At 39.2% G+C, this 23619-nt stretch overlaps 1 protein-coding gene across 1 annotated transcript in view; it reads left to right on the top strand.

Moving 5' to 3' along the window:
• Positions 1 to 14287: 14287 nt before the first annotated feature.
• Positions 14288 to 23619, top strand: part of LRRCC1 (leucine rich repeat and coiled-coil centrosomal protein 1) — a 62833-nt gene continuing 53501 nt past the window's right edge. The window contains exons 1-3 of the mRNA XM_006859243.1: positions 14288 to 14551; positions 18689 to 18894; positions 19218 to 19283. Of these exons, the coding sequence (XP_006859305.1) occupies positions 14463 to 14551; positions 18689 to 18894; positions 19218 to 19283 (361 nt within the window). The 5' untranslated portion in view covers positions 14288 to 14462. The remainder of the gene's footprint in view (positions 14552 to 18688; positions 18895 to 19217; positions 19284 to 23619) is intronic.

Genomic DNA, 23619 nt, shown 5'->3' with positions numbered 1-23619 from the left:
GTGGATTCCAACTCATAATGACCCATGTATAGGGTTTCCAAGGAGCAGTTGGTGAGCTTGAACCACCGACCTTGAAGTTCAAACAGCTTTGCAGTCTGGCACATTAACCCACAGCACCACACCAGGACTCTAACCTAACATAGGCTAGGACAAAAAGACTTGGTATTCTATGTTCAAAAATTAGCCAATAAGAATGTTATGGATCAAATAGTATCTTAACAACAGCATCTCAAAAGATTAAAAAAGAAATTTAGGGTACAGTGAGTTTATGTTGACAGGGGAGGAACAATTCAAAAAAGGAAGGTGAGAAAAGTTGCACAACATAAAAAAAAAAAAAAAGTAATCAATGTCACTGAAATGTACATGCAGAAATTGTTGAATTGGTTTATGTTCTGCTATGTATACTCTCCACAACAACAAAAAATATATTTAAAAAACACCCATGTGAATAACAACAGAACATTTTCTGATATAATGCTGGGAGACAAGACCCTTAGATTGGAAGATACTCAAATTATGACTGGAGAAGAAATTCTTCAAGGTAGATCCAATTTTAATGATGCTGATGGAGTAAAGCTTTCAGTACTTTTATTTGATGATGTGGCACAACTCAAAAGATAAGTGACAGTTGCAAACATTCATTAATCATTTGAACATAACACAAAGTATGAACCAATGAAAACTGAAAGTTATCTAAAATGAAATGGAATATATGAAGATCAATTTTATAGGTTTAAATCGGCAGAAATTGACTGAAAGTATAAAACTCTCAGTCATAGTTTAATGTCCATAGGCTTACAAGGAAGACCAAATAATATGACCGTTATTCAAATCTACACACCAACCATGAACATCAGTGATGTAGAAATTGAATATTTTTATGAACTGCTACAACCTAAAATTGATCAAATGTGAAGTTGAGATGTATTTACAATTATAAATAATTGAAATGCAAAAACTAGAAACAAAGAAGAAGGAACTATATTTGGAAAATGCAACCTTGTTGATAGAAAAGATACTAGAGGTAGCATAATGAAGTTCTGCAAGATCAACAACTTATTCCTCACAAATACTTTGGCTAACAACACAATTGATGACATTGTAGCACGAGTGTCTAAAGTAAAATGAATCATTGCATTATGAACAAAAAAGATTTATTGAAAATGAACTGTTTACAAACAGAGAGTCTTCTTTTTGAAGAGCTACAATGATGAGATTACAATTTTAGCCAGTTTATATACATAGTAAAATTAGGTCTCTCTGTATTATGGAACTTTCCAAATAGGAAGTTATAGTGATTGGTTGATGTTTTCTTAATTGGCAAAGAGCAAGCTATCAAAAATAGGACTTGAATTTGGTTTAGTTTGTTAGGCTTATGAACGTATGATCTATTGGTTAGTTTAACTTTGTCTAATCATTTTTGGTAGCGTAGTGGTTACGAATCGGGCTGAGAACCTTAAGGTTAGCGGTTCGAAACTACCAGCCGCTCCGCGGGAGAAAGATGAGGCTTTCTACTCCCGTAAAGATTTACACTCTCGGAAATCCTGTACAGGGTCACTATGGGTCGGAACCGACTCAACGGCACTTAACAACAACAACAACAATCGTTTTTGGTTAGGTATTTTCCAAAGTACCTATTTTTTTTATTCGTTGAAAGTTATTTTAAAGAACATAGATGGCTAATCTAAAAAGTTCTTAATTGACTTTTCCAAGAATGGTTCTTACCAAAAGTTCCTAGGTTCTCAAAACAGTTTCAGTTAATTTTAGACAAGGAGAGCCTTTTATTTTTGATTACACATGAATCAAATCAACTATATCTGTGGGAAGAGGTGCTTCTATATTTCATCAGTCAAGAAAAGATTCAAGGGCTATCAATTGCTCTTGTGCAAGTTCACGTTCAAGTTGAAGAAAATGAAAGTCCACAAAAGTCAAACTACAAATTTAAATATATCTTTCCTGAATCTAGAGACCTTCTCAAGAGCAGATTTGACACAACACAAGTAACCAAAGACCAGAAGAGTTGTGGAATAACATAAAGGATACATCATACATAAAGGATATCATACAAAAAGATAGTAAAAGGTCATTAAAAAGACAGGAAAGAAGATAAATATCAAAATGAATGCCAGAAGAGACTCTGAAACTTGTTTTTACACTAATAGTAGCTAAAGCAAATGGAAGAAATGGTGAAGTGAAAGAGCTGAATAGAAAACTTCCAAGAAAAGGAGTGGTTTAAGATGACACATTAGCTACATATGCCATAATGACTCCAGACAACAAAGACTCAGGAAACTAAGTAAAACAGGCACAAATAATTACCTCACATCCCACAACATCAATTGGAGAGATTGAAGAAACTGAGCAGTGACTGGAAGGAGAGACAGAGATTGTAAATCAACTGCTCCCTGCCATCCAGTGCAGCACAGGATGGTATTTTCCAGAAAGCACTATGCAAAAACCTAGAGTGAGGAACCCAGGAAAGTAACTTCAAGGAGAACATAACTGGTGGCAAAGATTCTGTGCTAACAATCCCAGAAAGGAACAAGGTGGGTAGGATTCAATGAGGGACAAGGCACCCCAGAGAGAGTGAAGCATAGGAGTGGAGTAAGTTTGAAGCCAGGGAAGTGCTTGTAGAGCAAAGTGAAATAGACTAAATTATTGGAGCCTGTGGGAAGGAGACAGAATTGACAGGGAATGCACATTGTCTGGTGAGTAACGGGGAGGAATAGGAGGGTTGGTGTGAGCTCTAGTCTCTCTGATAAGTGCAAAAAGTGAGGGAGCTAAAATTAGTGCAGGAATCCCCTCTCACAGATGGCACTGAGACTTTTAGATGAAAGACAGTCAACCCACAGAGTTAAAAACTAGAGATCCCTGCCAGAATATTTACTTGTGTTTTATTGACCATGCAAAGGCATTCAATTATGTGAATCATAACAAATTAGGGATAATATTTAGAAGAATGGGAATTCTAGAACACTTAATTGTGCTCATAAGGAACCTGTACATAGACCAAAAGACAGTTGCTAGGACAGAACAAGGGGATACTGAATGGTTTAAAATCCGGAAAGGTGTGTGTGTTGGGGTTGTATCCTTTTACTATACTTATTCAATGTACATGCTGAACAAATTATATGAGAAGACTCATCAACAACCTGCAATATGTAGCTAATATAGTCTTGCTTGCTGGAAGTGAAGAGGACTTGAAATACTTACTCATGAAGATCAAAGGCCACATCTTTGGTATGGGTCTACCTCAATGTAGAGAAAACAAAAATCCTTACAACTGGACCGATAAATAACATCATGATAAATGGAGAAAAGATAGAAGTTTTGAAAGATTTCATTTTGCTTGGATCCACAATCAACTCTCATAAAAGCACAGGAAATCAAATAACATACTGCATTAAGCAAATCTGCTGCCAAAGACCTTTTTGAAATGTTGAAGAGCAAAAATATCACTTTGAGGATTAAGGGCACCTAACCCAAGCCAGGGTATTTTCAATCACCTCATATACAGCAAAACTGGACAAGAATAAGAAAGATCAAGGAAGAAATGATACATTTGTCTTTTCAAGCTGCCCTTTGAAATTTTCTGTTCAGCTCTTTTACCGCCTCATTTCTTCCATTTACTTTAGCATCTCTGTGCTGGAAAACAAGTTCAGAGTCTCTTTTGACATCCATTTTGGTCTTTTTCTTCTTAGTGACCTTTTAATTTCTTCCTGTATGATGTTCTTGATGTCATCCCACAACTCCTGGTCTCCGGTGATTAGTGTCTAATAATCAAATCTGTTCTTGAGATGATCTTTAAATTCAGTTGGGATATGTTCAAGGTCATATTTTGACTCTCAGTGACTTGTTTCCATTTTCTTTAACTTCAGCCTGAATTTACCTATGAGCAATTGATGGTCTGTTCTACAATCTGTCCCTAGTCCTGATTTGGCTGATGATCTGAAGCTTTCCTACCATCTCTTTCCATATATGTAATCATTTTGATTTCTGAGTATGCCATCTGGTGAGGTTAATGTGGATAGTTGTCTTTTATATTGTTTTAAAAGGGTATTTACAATGGAATCACCACTGGTCTTGCAAAATTCTATCATGGAATCCCCTGCATCATTTCTATTACCAAGAAGATATTTTCCAAAAACTGATCATTTCTCATTGTTTCCAACTTTTGCATTCCAATTTCTAGTAATTATCAGTACATCTTGATTGCATGTTTGATCAACTTTAGACTGAAGAAGTTGGTAGAATTCAATTTCATCTTCATTACCTTTAGTGGTTGGTGCATACATTTGAATAATAGTTGTATTAACTGGTCTTCCTTGAAGGTATATCAATATTTTTATATGTGTAGTACTTCAAGACAGATACTGAAATGCTCTTTTTGATGATGAATGCAACACCATTCCTCTTCAATTTTCTATTCCTGGCATAGTAAAGCATGTGATTGTTAGATTCAAAATGGCCAATAGTAGTCCATTTCTTCTAACTAATGCCTAAGAAGATATCAATGTTTATGCATTCATTTTCATTCTTGATAACTTTCAATTTTCCTAGATTCTAATTTGTATGTTCCATACTCTGAATATTAATAAATATTTACAGCTGTTTCTCCTCATTTTGAGTTGTGTTCCATCAGTAAATGAAGGTCCTGAAAGCTTTACTCAATTTGTATCATTATGGTCAACTCGACTTTCAGGAGGCAACTCTTCCCCAGTCATATTTTGAGGACCTTTCATCCTGAGGGGCTCATTTCCCAGCACTATATCTGACAATATTCTAGTGCTCTTCATCATGTTTCAGTAGTCAGTATGCTGGTGAAGACAGTGTTCCACTGCTCTTCATAAAGTTTTCAGTGACTAAATAATCTGAAGTAGTCTGTCTCTCCTTCCTAGTCTGTCTTATTGTGGAAGCTGAACTGAAACCTGTCTGCGATGGGCAATCCTGTTGGTATTTAAAATACTGGTGTCATGGCTTTCAGGATCACATCAACACACAAGCCACCACAGTATGACAAATTGACAGAAGAGTGATGATGGAAACCCAACACAGGATCGCTATGAGTCTCAATCGACTCCATGACACTTAACAATAACCGCAGGACCATGGCATTAAGTCGGACTGATTTCTCAAGGTATTTTCCTCATATATAATAATTGTTTTGGAAAGGGGAGGGTCAGTGAAAAGAGAGGAAGACCTTCCTCTCCCCGCCCCACAACGAGATGAACTGGCACAGTGGTGGCAGCAATGGGCTTAATCGTAGCAATTGTGAGAATGGCACAGGATAGAGCAGTGTTTCATTCTGTTGTACGTAAAGTAGCTATGAGTCAGAATGGCACCTAACAAAAACAGCTTGATAAACTAAACTGGTCCCTTACTGGTTTGTCTACTTGGGGTTAAGTGTTTAACTTCTAACAAACTCCTGTTATCTGGTTATATTAATTGCTATAAACCACAAATAACTAAAGGAATGTTTTCTCTCCATTCAAGCCAGAATATGCAAGGAATACACCCATGGGAGGGAGTTTCAGCACCAGTATAATGGATAATGTGTATAATGGCCTTAAGAAATACTCCTTTCATGATAAAGAATATAGAAACAAAGTCACAAGAAAAAATTCTTTAAAATTCCCTAGGCAACTAAGGTTTCACTTAAGCAAGCAATAACTAATGATAAAGTACTGATGTTAATTCTTGGCGATACCATTAATTACCAGTGCCAGCTTCAAAGAAGGTTCGCATCAACTTTGACATTTTAATAGCCTGTTCTGTATATATTGTAAGCATTTTATGGTTATGATTGTAAATTTTGTAGTGCCCCTAAATGTATTTCAGCACTTGTTTCTCTAGAAGCTTTTCCCCTCTTTTTATCCCTCCCTTGTACGACCTCAGGCAAAACTAAACAGTCAATTATTTATTGAAATCTCTTTGTTCTTTTCCCTATATCCATCCCTGCTTGAGACCCCCTCTTTGAAACTTTTACAAACTGGTGGTTTTTCATTTGGATGTCTCTCTAATGCTGACTAACTCCTTCATATTTTCATTTAAAGTCTGAGTGTTTTTCCTTCCTACACAAGTGGAAGTGGATGTATTTACTGACTTCTTGATTCCAGGTTGGCTTGCATCTTTTTTTTTTTTTTTTGACCAATAAAATGTGCTAAAAATAGTGGTGTTGAAGTCTCAAGTAAAAGTCTTAAGACAGCTTGAAAGATTCCCTCACTGACATTTGAACAGGTTCCAGCTACTCTGGTAAAAGTTAAGAGCATAGAGCATAAAGAAGTAATTCCAGATAAAGAAACACAGATGCAGGTATGAGCCCAGCAGAGATCAGAAATGAACAGTTGAACACAGCTCAAATGGTTAAATCAGAGAATGGAAAGCTAAGAAGAGGGTATTGTGCTAAATCAGTAAATTCTGGGGGAAGTTTATCAGGTTGTTGTTAAGTGCTATCTAGTCGGTTCCAACTCATAGTGACCCTGAATAGGGTTTCCAAGGAGCAGCTAGTGAGCTTAAACCACTGACTTTGCCGTTCAACTACAGAACGAAACACTGCCTTGTCCTGGACCAAGCTCATAATTGTTGCCACGCTTGAGTCCATTGACAATCCATCTCACTGGAGGTTTTCCTCTTTTTCTCTGACCCTCCACCTTACCAAACATGATATCCTTCTCCAGCGACTGGTCCCTCATGACAATATGTCCTAAGTATGAGAGACGAAATTTGGCCATCCTGGCCTCCAAGGAGCATTCTGGTTGCACTTCTTCCAACACAGATCTGTTGGTTGTTTTGGCAGCCCATGGCACTTTCATTATTCTCCTCTAACGCCATAACTCAAAAGCATCGATTCTTCTATGGTCTTCCTTATTCACTGTCCAGTTTTTGCATGCATATGAGGTTATCGAAAATACCATGGCTTGGGTCAGGCGCACCTTGGTCCTTAAGATGACAGCTTTGCTCTACAACACTTTAAAAAGCTCTTGTACAGCAGATTTGCCTAATGCAATATGTTGTTTGATTTCTTGACTGCTGCTTCCATGAGTGTTGGTGGTTGATCCATGTAGGGACAGATAATTGATAGCAGCATTAATACTATAACTGAATATCAATTAAAATGGAGAATATTTTCATTTTTAAATAGAGAATATTTTCAATGGGCCACTATAATCTTATCTAAGACAAATGACTGACATAAAAAACAAATTATGTTGAAAAGGTATTAAATGTACTGTATTTTCAAAAATTATGGGCATAACATATTGATTGCATGTTATGAATGAGTTCAAATTTTTTACGTTGTATCTCAGTTTGAAATCAAGGAAGGTGTGCACCAGGTTGTATTCTTTCACCACTTATTCAACCTGTACACTGAGCAAGTAATCCAAGAAATTAGATTATATATGAAGAAGAACTTGGCTTTGGGATTGGAGGAAGGTGCATTAACACCTACAATATGCAACCTTGTTTGTTAAAAGTGAAGATGACTTAAAATATTTACTTAGAAAGATCAAAGAACACAGCCTTCAGTATGGGTTGCAACTCAATGTAAAGAAAAAAAAAATTCCCACCAGTGGAGCAATAAATAACATCGTGATAGATGGAGAAAAGATTGAAGTTGTCAGACTTCTTTTTTAAGTTTTTATTGTGAATTGAGTGATAGTTTACATAAGGGAACATCAGTTTTACACTCATCATTTCATTGCAATGATTACAATCTTTTCCGTTCATCATAATTCAACAGTGTTTGCTTCTATTCTCTCTGTATTTTGTTTTGTTTTTTGGGATGCACATAAAAACACTCAAGAATATATTATCATTTAAACAACCAAAGGGCCCAATCTGCAAGCCTGCCTCCTGGCCACCAGCACATGGCCACCAGCACACAGCCTTTCTCTTCCCATGAGTTTAGAGTCCTAGGATGCTCTATTTCTCCATGCTCTCATCTCTGTCTCCATCTCTGGTGTCACTGCTGCTTTGGATAGGGTCCCACATTCCACTCGGGCTCTTCTCCCTTGATGGTCCTCAGTCCTCTGTTCCTGGACTGTAAGAGTAACTACTCCCCTCTTTTTTTGTTACAAAACTTCTACCTTTACAGTTGTGACAGTTGAAATTAGTCATGATTAACAATTACTCACTATTGAATCATAAAGAATCTTATCCCTATCTCTTTCCACCAGACTCTGTCTAGAGAAGATGAATACTATTCAGTGGAAATTCTGCCTTCCCCCACCCCTTCTGAAACTAAACTCCCTCTTGAAAACTTGTAAGCCAGTCACTTCATGCCTTTATTGCCACTTCATTTTAGGTAGCCAATGCAAAGAGTTCATTTTGCTTGGATCAACCATCAACACTCATGAAAGCTGCAGTCAAGAAAACAAACTATATAATGTGTTAGGCAAATCTACTGCACAAGACCTCCTTAAAGTGTTCAAAAGCAAACTTGTCAGTTTGAGGACTGAGTTCTGCCTAACCCAAGCCATGGTATTTTCTTTTCTTTCTAACTCCAATTACAAACTTTATTTCCATTACAAGGAAGTGAATATTAACAGTAATCTTAAAATAAAAAGAGGAGATGGGTGCTAACTCTTAGTTTGCAGTGCCAGCCACGGGGTTAAAACCTCACACCCTCTCAGGGCATAATCCAGTGCAGGTCTGGTGGGAACAAGTAGGCCCCCTGCCTTCCGCACAAAGGGGCAGTGAAGACAATAGAACTGGGCTCTCAGGCAGGAACCTATGGCTGTGATGCCAAATATCAATGAAGACGCTTAAAAACAAAGTCTCTGCAGGCTTGCAGGGTGTACCCTTTGGTTGTTTGAAAGGTTATATATTCCTGAGTGCTTCGGTGTACATCCAAAAACAAGAGCAGAGGGAATGAAAGCAAATGCTGTTGAATGATGATGCGTTGGGGGGGGGCTTATAATCATTGCAATGAAATTAAATACGATAGGATGAATGTAAAGCTGATGTTCTCCCATGCAAATCATCAATCAGTTCACAATAAAAACTAAAAACAGAAAAAAAGAAGAAGAAAACCCCATAAACAAACCTCTGGTCCACTCAACTCTAGTGCAATTCTATATATTGCAATGGAATGGACCTGAATACTGAAGGAGCTCCTGCTCACCAATGCCCCAGAGGCCCCAAGACTCCCTTTCTTTACTGGTGTGTTCTTGGCTTCTAGGACCCTAGACGCTACCCACAGCACCAAGCAGCAGTGGTGACAGCATGTCAGAAAGCAAAGCCTGGTGGGCCAAGGACATAACTGCTGCCAAGAGGAGACAGCTAAGGCTGTAACATTTTCAACAGCCTCCCCACTAACCCTCCTTCAAACCCCCAAATTCCCACAGCACAATCTCAAAAGACACAAAAAGGCAACAATCTAGAAAAAGTTAAAATCCGTATAAATTCTCCTAGGGCTAGAGAGGCGGGGCCTGCTCTGTGACTGGTGCTGCTGCATTCAGGAGGCAGACGCCTCAGGGAGTTTCTCTGGAGGGAGACGCTGTTCATCCGCCTCCTGTGCAGCCCCAGCTCCCTGCTGTTTGGGGCGGTTGGCCTTTGCAGTTCTGTGTTTGTAGTGGGTAAATAGCAAGGTGAATCACTAAACTGTGCCCAGGGTCCACAGTCCCACTCTGGCTGCTGCTATTCCTTCCCCGGATTTCCTGGCTTTCTGAGTTGTTGAGCTTCAATACTTGAGGAGGCCCTGAGCTGGCACCCAGGTTATAGGTGGCTGTCATACTGCTCATAGGTTGGTTGGGCACAGAGGGTAGGTGGACCCTTGATCTGTTTCTTCTTCTTCTTCTTTTTTTTTTTTAAGCTATTGTGAATTCAGTGATAGTTTACATGGGAGAAAATCGGTTTTGCATTCACCCTATCATATTTCATTTCATTGTAATGCCTTTATCTATTTCTTGCTTGATGTCATCCAAATAGCTGGAAGATGGGTCTCCCTGGTGTCTGACAGCTTCCTGGGCAGCTCTGGTAAGGTCTCATGAGGCCAGGAATCCCATCTGGGAAAACCCTCTGTTACATGTTTGTGGTGGCTGGGTGTTGGTACCACTAGTCTTGGTGATAGAACAGCAATTCCAGTACCAACTGTGCCCCCAGAGAATTCACATGGGATAATGATGCTGTCCTCTGGGGGTTGGGTGGGGGGATGTTTTGGGGAACACAAACTAGTCAGACCCATCAAAGACTCTAAGTTGTTAACCTGCTGCATAGACTTGTGGAAGATATCATCAGTTTCCTCCACCACTTTGGGAGAAGAGCGGCCCACATGAAGGGTTACAGCCTGTCTGGTGGTCAATCAGCAGTTCCTCTGGGTAGAGCTCTTCACAAAATTCATAAGGCAACGCAGTCTCTCCAGCTACACTCTTTCTATCACTCAGAGCACTGGGCTCTCCGTGGGACTGGTCAGCCTCACATCCCCTCCAGAAGTTCTGTTCTGCCAGGTGGGGAGTGTGTGTGGAGGGGGGGAACATGAAGTGCAAGTTAGCCATAAGTCAAAGAATGCCGACAACCACAGAAGTTGAAGAAGCAGGGACCAGAGACTCCCCTAGAGCTTCTAAATGATAACCATATTGAGGCAGTGAGTTGAGAAACTTGATAAAAAAGAAGTCAAGCAGCTAGCAAATAGTGGAGTCTGTGCTAGAGTCCAGTGATCTGCTCCACATTCCATGCTCTGACCTATCTAATCTGCAACCCTGTACAGGGTTTCCAAGGAGCAGCTGGTGGGTTAGAACCTGCAAACTTATGGTCCAGTGCTTATCCTACAATGTTACTTACAAACACTTGCATAATATTTTTAAAAAAACAACAAAAAAACTAACAATTGCCTTTCAGTATATACAGGGTTGAATATCCATTGGTTATTTAGTGGTTGTTGTTGTTAAGTGCTGTCGAGTCAGTTCTGACCCACAGCAACTCTGAACAGGGTTTCCGAGGCTGTAAATCTTTACAGGAGCAGAAAGCCTTATCTTTCTCTCATGGAGCAGCTGGTAGTTTTGAACTGCTGACCTTGAGGTTCACAGCCCGATTCGTAACCACTACGCTACCAGAGCTCCTTTATTTAGTGGAAGTCTCTCAAAATAAGTGAATAGACTATGGGGAAATTAGAAGAAAAAGAAAATTCTTCTATGAGTCTTAAGTGTTTCAAATGTGCTTAATGCAAAGACAGGTTTTAGTGATTTGAGGAATGTACATAAAAAGTCTTTATCCTTCAGTCTGTCCCCCATTGATATAATGCCTCTCAGGTAAGCTTTTGAAAGACGACTGTGTTTAAGATTATACTTAATCACAAATGTAGCATATCTATAGTGCACACTACAGGTATGCATTAACAGACATTTGAATTAGGAAGCCAGAGAGCTGCAAAGAAAGCCTAGTTTCCCAAAGAGGTGAAGTAAGTATCATTGAGAAGGGCCAGGAGCAAATGATTATTGATCCTGGATTTGGTCAATCTCTTTCACTGAGATTAGTGCACACATTATACACCTCACTCTTTGACTCAGATTTCAGTAATTTACATTTGCCATGAAATATAAAGGTTCTTGAAACCCCCTGACATTTCTAACAAGGACCAGTTTTGACTTTCTCTCCTGAGATTTCAAGTTGACAGTGGTCTAAGAAGTTTATAGATTAGTAAACAGAAAACCTAGGCTTTACATCAACTGGTCCAAAAAATATGCTCACAATGGGTTAGAAAGAGTTTACATGTAAATCTGAAGACAAATTATTGAAAGAACAAAATGCTCTTTAGGATTGAGCACATATTTTCATTTGGGGGGCTTGATTCACTTTATAAATTTGGGTAAATTGGGCACCTGGAATCTCAGCTTCAGTAAATCTGCCATCAGTAGTCCAAGTCGAATCCACATTGTGAATTCCACAAAGTTTATTACAGTGATTACATCTGAAAGAATAATCATGATGTGACTGACAACTGTAGCTGTAAAGGAGAGCATATTGAGAGCTGAGAAGAACAAAGGCAGCTGACCCTCCTGACTTGCAACAAAGAATTGATATTGAATATATTGAACGATTAAGGGAGAATAATAAAATAAACATTGAGGCAGAAACACCAATCAAAACAGCACATTGCAGAGAAGGGATTACTTTATCCATCCAGGTAACAGCAACATCTTAAAAACAATAATTAGAAAAACCAGGATTTAAAGTTTTAAAAGAGTAAATGTTATACAAATAGTCCTAGTAAAGGTTCTATTACTTTTATAATTGATTTCTTCTTAAATTTCTATTATTTCCTTTCTCCTACTTACCTTGGGTTTGATTTGTCATTCTCTTTCTAGCTCCTTAAGGTGAAAGCTTAGATCATTGATTTCTTCCTTTCTAATATGAGCATTACAAATTTCCTGTTAAGCACTGCTTTGTTGCATTCAGTCTGCTGTATTTTCATTCAGTTTAAAATATTTTCTCATTTGTATTTATTGCAATGCAGTTCTATATGGGTCTCTCAGTTTGAAATTTCTGTACATTTTGAAAGCAGAGGCATTGTCTTTTTTCCAGACTTTGTTTTCAATGATGTTTCTATAACAAGAAAAAAAAAAACAAAAAACTTAGAATATAGAGAAAGTATCTCTCTCTGGAGTAAAGTATGTACTTGCTAAATATACAGTAGAATAAAAATAACTCTTTCTGTAGCAAAACATGGCAGGATGACTCATCATTATAAAAGTTTCAGGTTTCCTGAGTTTGGGGTTCCCCTCTGTAATGTAACCTACTGTGTGATACACATAACCAAGTCATGCATGGCAGTGGGGCTCAGGGAAGTAGCACACAAATGATGAGACTTCAGCTACTCCTTATACCATGTTGTTGTTAGGCGCTGTCAAGTCAGTTCCAGCTCCCAATGACCCTATGCACATGAGAACAAAACATTGCTTGGTCCTGAGCAGTCGTCACAATTGTAAAGTTTGAGCCCATTGTTGCAGCCTTGTGTCAATCTATCACTTCTTTTTTGGTGACCCTGTACTTTGCCAAGCATGATGTCCTTTTCCAGGGACTTCCTAATAACCATGTCGAATGTATGTGAGATGAAATCCAAAGCGCATTCTAGGTGCACTTGTTTCAAGACAAGTTTGTTGGCTCTTTTGTCAGTCCACAATACTTTTAATATTCTTTCCCAAGAATATTCATAAATAAAGAAAAGATTGTAGTTGTAAAAGACTTCATTTTGCTCCAATCAGCCATCAACAGCCATGGAAGTAGCAGTCAAGAAATCAAATGACTATTGCATTGGGCAAATCTGCTGCACAAAACCTCTCTAAAGTGTTCAATGACTGCCAGAAGAGCAAACAAATCCTGTTGGAAGAAGTACAGCCAGAATGCTCCTTAGAAAATAGGATGGCCAGACTTGTCTCTCATACTTCAGACCTATTATTAGGAAGGTCCAGACCCTGGAGAATGACACAATGCTTGATAAAGTGCAGCATCAGTGGGAAGAAAAAAAAAAAAAAACCCATCCCCAAAGAGATGGATTGGCACAGTAGCAGCAATGGGCTCAAGGGTAGCAAAAATTGTGAGATTGGCAAGAACTGGGCACTGTTTCCTTCTGTTATGCAGAAGGTCGGTTTGAGTCCTTACCAGCTCCACAGCAGCAAACACAACACAATTAGGTTTCCAAAGAGCGGTGTGTTTGAACAATCTTGTACTTGGCAGTCCAGTGCTGATCCTACAGCACGACACAGGACTCCAACGTCCTCTAATTGTTGTTACGTACTTTCAAGTGAGGTCCAACTCACTACGATCCTGCATAGGGTTTTCAAGAAGTGGCTGGTGGGTTTGAAGCACTAGCGGTTAGCAGTACAGGGCTTATCCTACAGTGCCCCATAAACACTCCAAATCCATGTAGTGAGTGGTTGGTGCCGTGGATTCCATTCGGACTCATAGGGACCTCGTATAGGGTTTCCGAGGCTGTAACTCTTTATGGGAGCGGGAAGCTTGATGTTTCTCCTAAGGAGCAGTTGGTAGATTCAAACTGTTGGCCTTGAGTCTAACTCGCAGCCCACTTTGTTGTTAAGTGCCATCAAATCGGTTCGACTCATAGTGACCCTGTATAGGGTTTCTGGGAAGCAGATGGGTTTCAACCGTCAACCTTGTGGTACAAGTCCAGCACTTAATAATACAGCGCCCCACCTGGACCAACGACACGATGTTAAGCCGCTGCTACTCTAAAAACCCTATACCTAGCAAGAAGTCTCTTTACGTCAAGCCTCGACAGTGAGGATCAAATGCCGTAAAAGTACGGAAAGCTCTTGGTGGAAACGATCAGGATTCCAGCTTTGCGACACCGTCTAGGCGGGAAAGTGTCCGGTTGTCGGTTAGAGGAAGGGTCCTCGCTCCACCCACTTCGGCCCGACTTCCGCGCACCCAGGAGGCGTGTCCGGGCTCTCGCATGGACCCAGCGCTGGGAGCCGGTTGAGACCCTTCTCCCCGTCGCCGGTGCCATGGAAGCGGCGGTGGCTGTGGAAGTTGAAAATGAAGACGGTGACAGCAGCTGCGGAGATCTGTGCCTCCTGGACAAAGGCCTGCGGAGGTAAAGGGCGCTCCGCAGCCCGGAGCGTCCCGCGCACCCCTCTGGCTGAGTCGTGGGGGCGGGAGGGGACCCTCAGTGGAGGTTGCGTTACCCGGACGAAACAAACGCAGTGTGGTTTCCTCTGGTGTCACCCTGTCAAAACTGCAACGCCCAAGTGCTGGAGCCTCCTCTGTCTCAGGACCTTGCTCTCCACCAACCTCTGACCAGTGCACCCTACTTTCGTTTTGTGTTTTATTTACTGGTTCTTAGGGCTATTCTTATGCCCTGTGATTGTAATCTGTCTTGTCTCTCTGTTCCTCTTACCCTGATGATAAGTGGCAGTATAGTAGCTCTGGCAGCTGTGAAGCAAAGGTCTCTGAACTTTATTGGTTTCTCTTTATCAATTCTTTTTATACCCGTTCTTATTTCCCCTCTACAGAGTACTACAATACCTATATCCGTGCACTTTTAAAATATGTGTAGACCACCGGAAGTTCCGCTCAATCATGCAGTGCGAACAAACTTGTGCATAGTATGCAAAGCTTTTGGTTCTGCTTTACTGATTGGTCCCAGCCTACCTTTCACTTCCTTTCTTACCACAGTGACATATTGTTGCCAACCTTAGCTGCAAGAAGGTCCATAAGCAGGCTTATCTGTCCCTTTGTTTAGTGCCTTAATCAATGTGATTAAGGCACTCAACCATGTGAACCATAGTACTGACTAAGCATTTACCGTGACCCTGATCTACAGTTTTGCTATGAGACCCCAGGAAGACTCTTAAAAGGAATTCTTATATTTAATAATGATACTATTAAGTGCCATATCGAGTTGCTTCCAACTCAGTGATCCTGTCTAGAGTTTTCAAGGAGCGACTGGTGCGTTTGAAGCACTGACCTTGCTGTTAAAACCAAAATTGCAGTCCAGTGCTTATCCTAAAGCTCCACACCAAGACTCCATTTATTGTGTGTCCACTGTGTATGCAAATTATGTACGTTAGCTCTAGTCCTCACAGCAATTCGGTTATACACTAAATCTCATTTCACAAGCGACAAATGTGAGATTCAGAGAATCTAACTTGCGTGACTTCATGCAACTAGTGACTTATTTCATGTTCCAACCCATTTCTGTGTAATTTCAAAGTCTGCTTTTTCTACTACACAGTATCTGTCCTATTATTAGAAAATAATTGATTGTCATTAAGAGTGTTGGTAGGGTAAGATCTGGCACTAAATAAACCAAAAAAACAGTTGCAGTGGTTCCAGTTCATTCCAACTCATGAAGACCCCAAGTGTGTCAGTGAAAGCCCTATGCTCCATAGGGTTTTCATTGGCTGATTTAGAAATGGATCAGCAGGTTTTTCTTCTAAGGTGTCTCTGGGTAGACTCAAACCTTCAATCATTCAGTTTGCAGCCAAGCTCTTGACCAAGAGCTCAGTAAATGGCAGCAAGCTGGATCATTGAAAAGTGCTTTAATCACTACATACAGCCTTCAGTATGGTACACCTCAACATTAAACAAAAATCCTCACAACTAGACCTATAAGTAATGTCTTGATAGATGGAGAAAAGATTGAAGTTGTCAAGGATTTAATTTTAGTTGGTCATAGACAACACCCATAGAAGCAGCAGTCAGGAAATTTATAAAAAAGATTTATTGCATTGGGTCTATTTTTCAAAAAATATCTTTAAAGTGTTAAAAAAGCAAAGATGTCAATTTGAAGGCTAACTCAGGCCATTGTATTTTTAGTCACCTAGTAAGCATGTGAAAGTTGGACAAGGAATAAGAAAGACCAAAAAAGAATTGATGCCTTTGAATTATGTTATTGGTGAAGAATATTAAATATGGATTTCCAGAAGAATAAAGTATATCCTGGAAGAAGTGCAGCCAGAATGCTTCTTAGAAGCTAAGATGGTGAGACTTTGTCTCATGTACTTTGCACATGTCATCTGGAGGAACCAGTCCCTGGAGAAGGAAATCACACTTGGCACAGTGGAGGGTAATCAAATAAGAGGAAGACCCTCAGTGAGATGGATTAACATAGTAGTTGTAACACTGGGTCAAACAGAGGAAAGGCTCTGAGGATGGCACAGGTCCGGGCAGATTTTTTCTGTTGCACGTAGGGGCATTATGAACCAATAACATGAGTCGGCACCTAACAACAACAGCAGTTTGAAATTTGGAAATGCTTTTTTTTTTTTCCCTTCCACCAGGAATTATATGCTTCATTCTGACCTTATGACACATGTAAAATATATTACTATTTGAGATGTCATGCTGCTTTGGGAATAAACTGGAATTCATTTTAAACCTACAGTCAAATCCTGACTGCTAAGCTTCTCACTTCTCTACGGCCAGGATGAACTTTCTTGTAGATTTATTGTAGCTTCTACAATAACTATTGCAATAATTGAGTGGCAGAAACAGTTAAAGGCTTGACTACTATCTGAAAAGTTCACAGTTCAAATCTACCAAGAGACACCTAGGAAGTCAGGCCTGGCAATCTGCTCCCAAGAGGTGACAACCCTTAAAGCCCTATGGAGTAATTTGCAATGCACACATAGTTGTCATGAGTCCAGATCTACGTGACAGCAACTAACAGCACCAGTACTTGGACAGATGACCTTGTATGTCCCCTTTCCTGACCACGTCTCAGTCACCTATTTAGAAGTTCTGAACTTTGTGCACTGTAGTTCCTGCTTCCAGTTTAGAACTATCTTCTTGAGAGGTTCCAGTTGTAAATTGTAAAAATTGAGGAAGGGATGGGTTCTCTTAGGGAAGGTACATTCCAGATTTTAACAAGGAGGACAAGTACTTTTTCACTAATACACCAATGCTGTTAAGTGATGTCAAGTCAGTTCCAACTTGTAACCCCTTGTATAGGATTTCCAAGGAGGCAACTGGTGGGTTTGAACTGCCAACCTTACAGTTAGGACAGTGCTTTTCCTATAGCGCCTCAACAGAACTCCAGATATAGCAAAAAAAGTAATTTATTTTGAGTTCAACTGCATACTGGATTAGAGCCATTTATAGCAATGAAGAAAGTAAGGTTATAACCTACAATATGGATTTATACCTGGGTTCTTTCATGTAATAATAACTATAAGAATTTGATCAGGTTTCTTATTTTTCGTTTTCTTCATTTCTAATATGATTAAATGATATGTAAACTAAGACTGCTGTATTAATGTGAGAATAAAGGAAGTTTAGACTCAGGTTAAGTCATTTGCTTAAATAACAGCCACAGAATGGTAGAATGCAAGTTTGACATTCTGATTTTGGAGCTTTTTCAGTTATTGACTGCCTTCTCTATATGTTGATGACTTTGCACATAGAAACTAGGAATGCCCAGGGCCACTTGCCTCTTTAGGTGGGTTTCTTGTCTATATGTTGTTGTTGTGAAATGAGCCAAAATCTTGATTCATGTGATACATGTATCATATATTTCAAGGCTAGCACAAGTAGAAAGGAGTTTATTCTAGAAAGAATTAGCACATTTCTCTCTGTTGGTAGATGCGGCTGATATTCACCAACAAAACACTGCCTAGTCCTGCACTATCCTCTCAGTTGTTATGTTTGAGCCCATTGTTGCTACTGTTTCAGTACATTTCCTGGGTCTTCCTCTTTTTCACTGATCCTCTACCAGCATGATGTCCTATTCCAGGGACTTGTCCCATGTGACAACATGTCCTAAGTATGTGAGACACTCCTAGACAGCCTAGCTTCTAAGAAGCACTTTGGCTGTACTTCTTCCAAGACCGATTTGATTGTTCTGGTAGTCCATGGTAGTTTGATTATTCTTTGCCAACACCCTAATTCAAATGTATCAATTTTTTATGGTCTTCCTTATTCATTGTCCAGTGTTTACATGCTAAAGAGGCAACTGAAAATAACATGGCTTGTGTTAAGTGCACCTTAGTTCTTGGTGACATTTTTACTCTTGAACACTGTAGATAATACTTGTGCAGATTTGCCTAATAATAACGTCATTTTATTTCTTGACTACTGTTTCCCTGAGCATTGGTCATGAGGCCAAGCAAGATGAAGTCTTTGACAACTTCATTATTTCCTCCATTTATCATGATATTGTTTACTAATTTTATTAACTTTAATTATTTGGTTGTGATTTTTACTTGTGGATAATATGTATTCTCTTTTGTAGCATATCAGAGTTATCTTTAGATTCAACTCTTCATACCATCAATCTTCACTGCAATAATATCTCCAAAATAAAAGCCATTGATCATATTTGGAATTTACAACATTTAGATCTGTCATCTAATCAAATAAGTCAAATGGAAGGGCTAAGCACATTGACCAATCTATGTACTTTGAACTTGTCCTGCAATTTAATCACAAGAATAGAAGGTTAGTAAGTGATTTTCATGTAATATGTGGCATACGCAGAATATTTAAGTCATTTTTCTTCCCCAAAGGATAAAATAGATCTTATTTAAGCTTCTGAAAACTTACCCTAAAATTTATTATACGTAAAAATGCCCTTCCAGAAAAAGCATCAGTTTTTTTAAAGTATTTTTTCAAAGTTCTAATAAAATTGCTTTCAAAATTACCAGAAAAGAAAACCTTTTAACAGACTGAATTTACTTAAAACAATTTGAAGATATTGTTTTTAGTTAATATGTTTAATTAATTAATTCCTTAAATTTTACAAAGGTTTTATTTTGTTTTAGGAATTGAAGAACTAATTAATCTTACTAGACTGAATTTATCCTATAACCAGATAAATGATCTTAGCGGTAAGTAGATGTTCTATCATGCTAAAGCTTTACAACATGTGAGTTAGACTCAGCATATTTTTTATCAGAGATAGCATGTGGAGAATGTGTTTCATTCGTCATTCTTTTTTGTTGCTACCAAAAGTTAGCTAAAGGAATAGAGGAAAAAGTGATTAGTAGTAGGAAAAAAATCTGATAATTTAGGAGAATAATGTTTAGATCATTAATGAATGAACTGTTATATAGAGACAGTAGTCCCAGTAGAAATTTCTACAATGATTAAATGCTCTTTTTCTGTGCTGTGCAATACAAAGGTGACTATTGAGTACTTGGAGATGTAGCTACTGTAACTAAGGAGCTGAGGTTTTTATTTTAATAGCTAAATGTTACTGTTGGCAGCCGAGTTGAATAGTGTAGGTAGAGAGCATTCCAAAGACTTATAAGGGTCAGTTAAAGTTCCTTTTTCTTTTTATATAGCATGTCTTTTTTTCTAATTTATTGAAGTGATACATCTAATAAAGTGAGCAAAGCTCTATGAACATTCTTAGAATTATCTACTAGACCTAGCAAAGATTCTCTATCTTTATAATCCTCACCAACATTTGAAACAATCTTAATCCTTTACTTTTTTATCCCTTATTGGGTGCTAACATCAGGGTCAGCAGTTCGAAACTACCAGCTGTTCCAGGGGACAAAGATGAAGCGTTCTACTCCTGTAAAGATTTACAGCTTCGGAAACCCTGTACAGGGTCGCTATGAGTCGGAACCAACTCCACGGCACATAACAAACAACAACATGCTAGCTAGGTACCAAGTGTGCAAAAAATAAAAAGAATTAGTCCATACCTTTAAACTGAAGTAACAACAATATTTTAGTTTTTAAAATCCTGGTATTTCGGGGGCGGGGGGAGGGCTCCCCAAAGCATTAGCACTGAATTTTAACCTGAACTCTGTCACTGCTATTCGACATTGGTGGTGGTGGTGGCTGTGTGCCGTGGAGTCAGTTCCAACTCAACAGCGATCCTGTACAGGGTTTCCGAGGCTGTAAATCTTTACGGGAGCAGAACGCCTCATCTTTCTCCCGCGGAACAGCTGGTAATTTCGAACTGCTGACATTGCGGTTGGCAGCCCGATATGTAACCACTACACTACCAGAGCTCCTGCTATACGACACTGGACAGTTTAATTTTAGATGTAATTTCCTTGTCTGAAAAAAATGAAAAATGGGTTAGTTGTTGTTTTGGGTCAGTGCCATCGAATTGGATCAACCTGTACTCAAGTCTCAAGTCTCTCTCTCATTTAGATCACTGGAAAAACTTCCTAACCGGTCACCTGACTGCCACTCTTTTCCATCTGTTATACATTCTTTATGCAGCCAGTGTGAGCTTTTAAAAACATACCATGTCTCTTCCTTGTTTAATGACCCTTTGTAGAGTTTCCAAGACTTTAAATCTTTGAACAGAAAGCGTCATCTTTCTGCAGAGCGGCTGGCGGGCTTGAACCATTGACTTAGTGGTTCACAGGCCAGTGCTTATCATATGGAGCCACCATGCTCTTAATGGGTTAGTTAATTTGTTTATTAAAGTATTTACTTGATGACCACTTATGAAACACTATTGAATAGTGATGACAATAACAAGAAACAGATAAGGTCCATGCTGTCACCTTACATTCTAGTGGGAAAGAAAAGTATGTAAATAAATAAATAAGATCATGTCAACCTCTATAAAATAGCGTAACAGTTTGAACACATACCTTATCAAGAACATACACATATGGCAAAGAAGCACATGAAAAGATACTCAGCATCCTTAGTCATTAAGGAAATGCAAATTAAAAACTATAATGAGGTACTGCATCCTCCTTACTGGTGGTGGTGTACAATGCTTACCAATTCATCTTTTTACAGGTGTGTATAATTGATACTAATTATAATAATTAGCTGTGCAATCCTACTCTTTATTAATGTGATTTTTCTATCACCATTAAATCCCCTTTTCCTTCTCCCTCTCACTCCCGATAGTAGTGTGCCATTGCGCAATCTAGTCGGTTCCAACTCATAGCGACCCTGTATAAGGTTCCCAATGCTGTAAATCTTTATGGGAGCGAAAGCTTTATCTTTTTCCCACAGATCAGCTGGTGGATTTGAACTGCTAACTTTATGGTTAGCAGCCCACTGCAAAGCCCACAAAGCCCACTATGACAGAGCTCCTTTAATTCCTACTAGGAGCAGTCCTGGTGTGGCACTGTAGAATAAGCATTGAGCCTGAAGATCAGTTTGAACTCCAAAGTGGTTCAGACTTACCAGTTTCTCCTCAGAAACACACCATGGGGTCGCTGTGAATCAGCCAACTCAGTGGTACTTAACAACAACAACAGAGAAGCTAAACATTTTTTAATTGACAGTACAAAGTTTTCTGATGAGATTTTAGAGCAGCTAGAACTTACATCACTCATAGAATTCAAAAAGGCACAACTACTTAGGGAATCATTTGACAGTTTCTTGTGCTGTATGTATATACTTAACATCCAACTGTGCAGTTCCAAACCCATGCCAACAAGTCAATTCTGACTCATGATACCCTATAGGACAGAGTAGAACTGCTCCATAGAGTTTCCAAGGCCATAAATCCTTTCGAAAGTAGACTACCACATCTTGCTCCTACAGAGCAGTTGGTGGGTTTGAACCACCAACCTCTTGGTTCTCAGCCAAGTACTCATTCTGCTTCATACCTGGTCTCATTGTCCAGTTCCACTCCTCAGTACTTACCCAAGAGAAATGAAAACTTGTCTATACAAAGACCTGTACATGATTGTTTATATGACTGTGCTACTTTTTTACATAATCTTGGTTATATGACTTTTCATAATCGCCCCAAACTGGAAATAACTCTATGTCTGTAATCTGATAAATGGATGAACACATTGAGATACAAAGGAGAGCTGGTTGGCAGTAAAAATGAGTGGGCATTGATATGTATAACAACATGGATAAATCTTAAAGAATTGTACTAAGTGAAAGGAACCAGACATATGACAAAGGCAAAGCTAAAGGAACAGAAATCAGATAAGAGCTTGGAAATGGGGAGGTAAGATTGATCATGAGATCTCAGATCATGAGAAGGACTATAAAGGAAATAAAAGAGGCAACCTGTAAGTTCTAAGATAATTCTTAGACTGATACCGTATTATATGTTCAGAAACAAGAACTTACATGATCAGAGCATGCACAGACATTAAGGCAAAATCAAGGTTAGCATAAGAGATCAAAGGAAGTCAAGCATTGCTAAGAGATAGCAATTAAGGGGTTAGTATGCTAAGAAATGATACGGAAAAGTAGGCAGAGGCCAAATCACAAGGCTTCATAAGCAAGGTACAGAGTTCGTATTTTAGGGACAATAATAAAGCCATCGTGAGGAGCTCTAGTAGCGTAGTGGTAACGAATCGGGCTGCGAACCTTAAGGTCAGCGGTTCGAAACTACCAGCCGCTCTGCGGGAGAAAAATGAGGCTTTCTATTCCCGTAAAGATTTATACCCTCGGAAACCCTGTACAGGGTCGCTATGGGTCGGAAGTGACTCGATGGCACTTAACAACAACAACAACAGTAAAGCCGTCGTGGGGTTTTAAACAAGGGAGAGACATGATATGATTTAGGTTTTTAAAAGATCAAGTTGGCTGCATAATGAAGAATGTATTATAGATAGGAAACGATGGCACTCAGGTGATCAGTTAGGAAACTATTCCAGTGGTCTAGGTAGAAGAAACTTGAACTAGAGTGGAAATCTTACAGAGGAACATGTTTAGCAGGTAGAATTTGCAAGATTTGCTGGTGGGTCAGAATGAGGAAAAAAAGAGTCCAAGATAACTTGAGCTTTCTCTGAAATGACAGGATGGATGATTGTTCTGGCATCAACAATATAGGGACAGGGATAGATTTAGACAAGAGGGCAGGAAAAGCAAGGTGTCTGGTGGGTTTTCTGTCTTGAATTCAGGAACTTCGTTACACATCAAAGCTGAGTTACCATATGGGTACATGTATGTGTGTGTTGTTACTGTATGCCATCAAGTTAATACTAATACATAGGTTGTTACGTGCCGTCGATTCGATTCCGACCCATAGCAACCGTGTACAGGGTTTCTGAGGAGCAGCTGGTGAGCTTGAACCACCGAACTTGCAGTTCAAATAGTTTTGCAGTCTGGCGCATTAGCCCACAGCGCCACACCAGGACTCCACTAATACATATGGATAGATATAATCTGCAGTTTATGGGGATGGGTCATGGTTAGAGTTATAGGTTTAGTTAATAACAGCATATTAATGGTTCTTTAGCCATGAAATTAAGAAATTCTAGAGAA

Source organism: Chrysochloris asiatica, unplaced genomic scaffold (assembly GCF_000296735.1).
Source record: "Chrysochloris asiatica unplaced genomic scaffold, ChrAsi1.0 scaffold00031, whole genome shotgun sequence".
NCBI classification, from domain to species: domain Eukaryota; kingdom Metazoa; phylum Chordata; class Mammalia; order Afrosoricida; family Chrysochloridae; genus Chrysochloris; species Chrysochloris asiatica.
The sequence above is the reverse complement of the archived record's forward strand: the minus strand, read 5'-3'. Positions and strand labels throughout refer to the sequence as shown.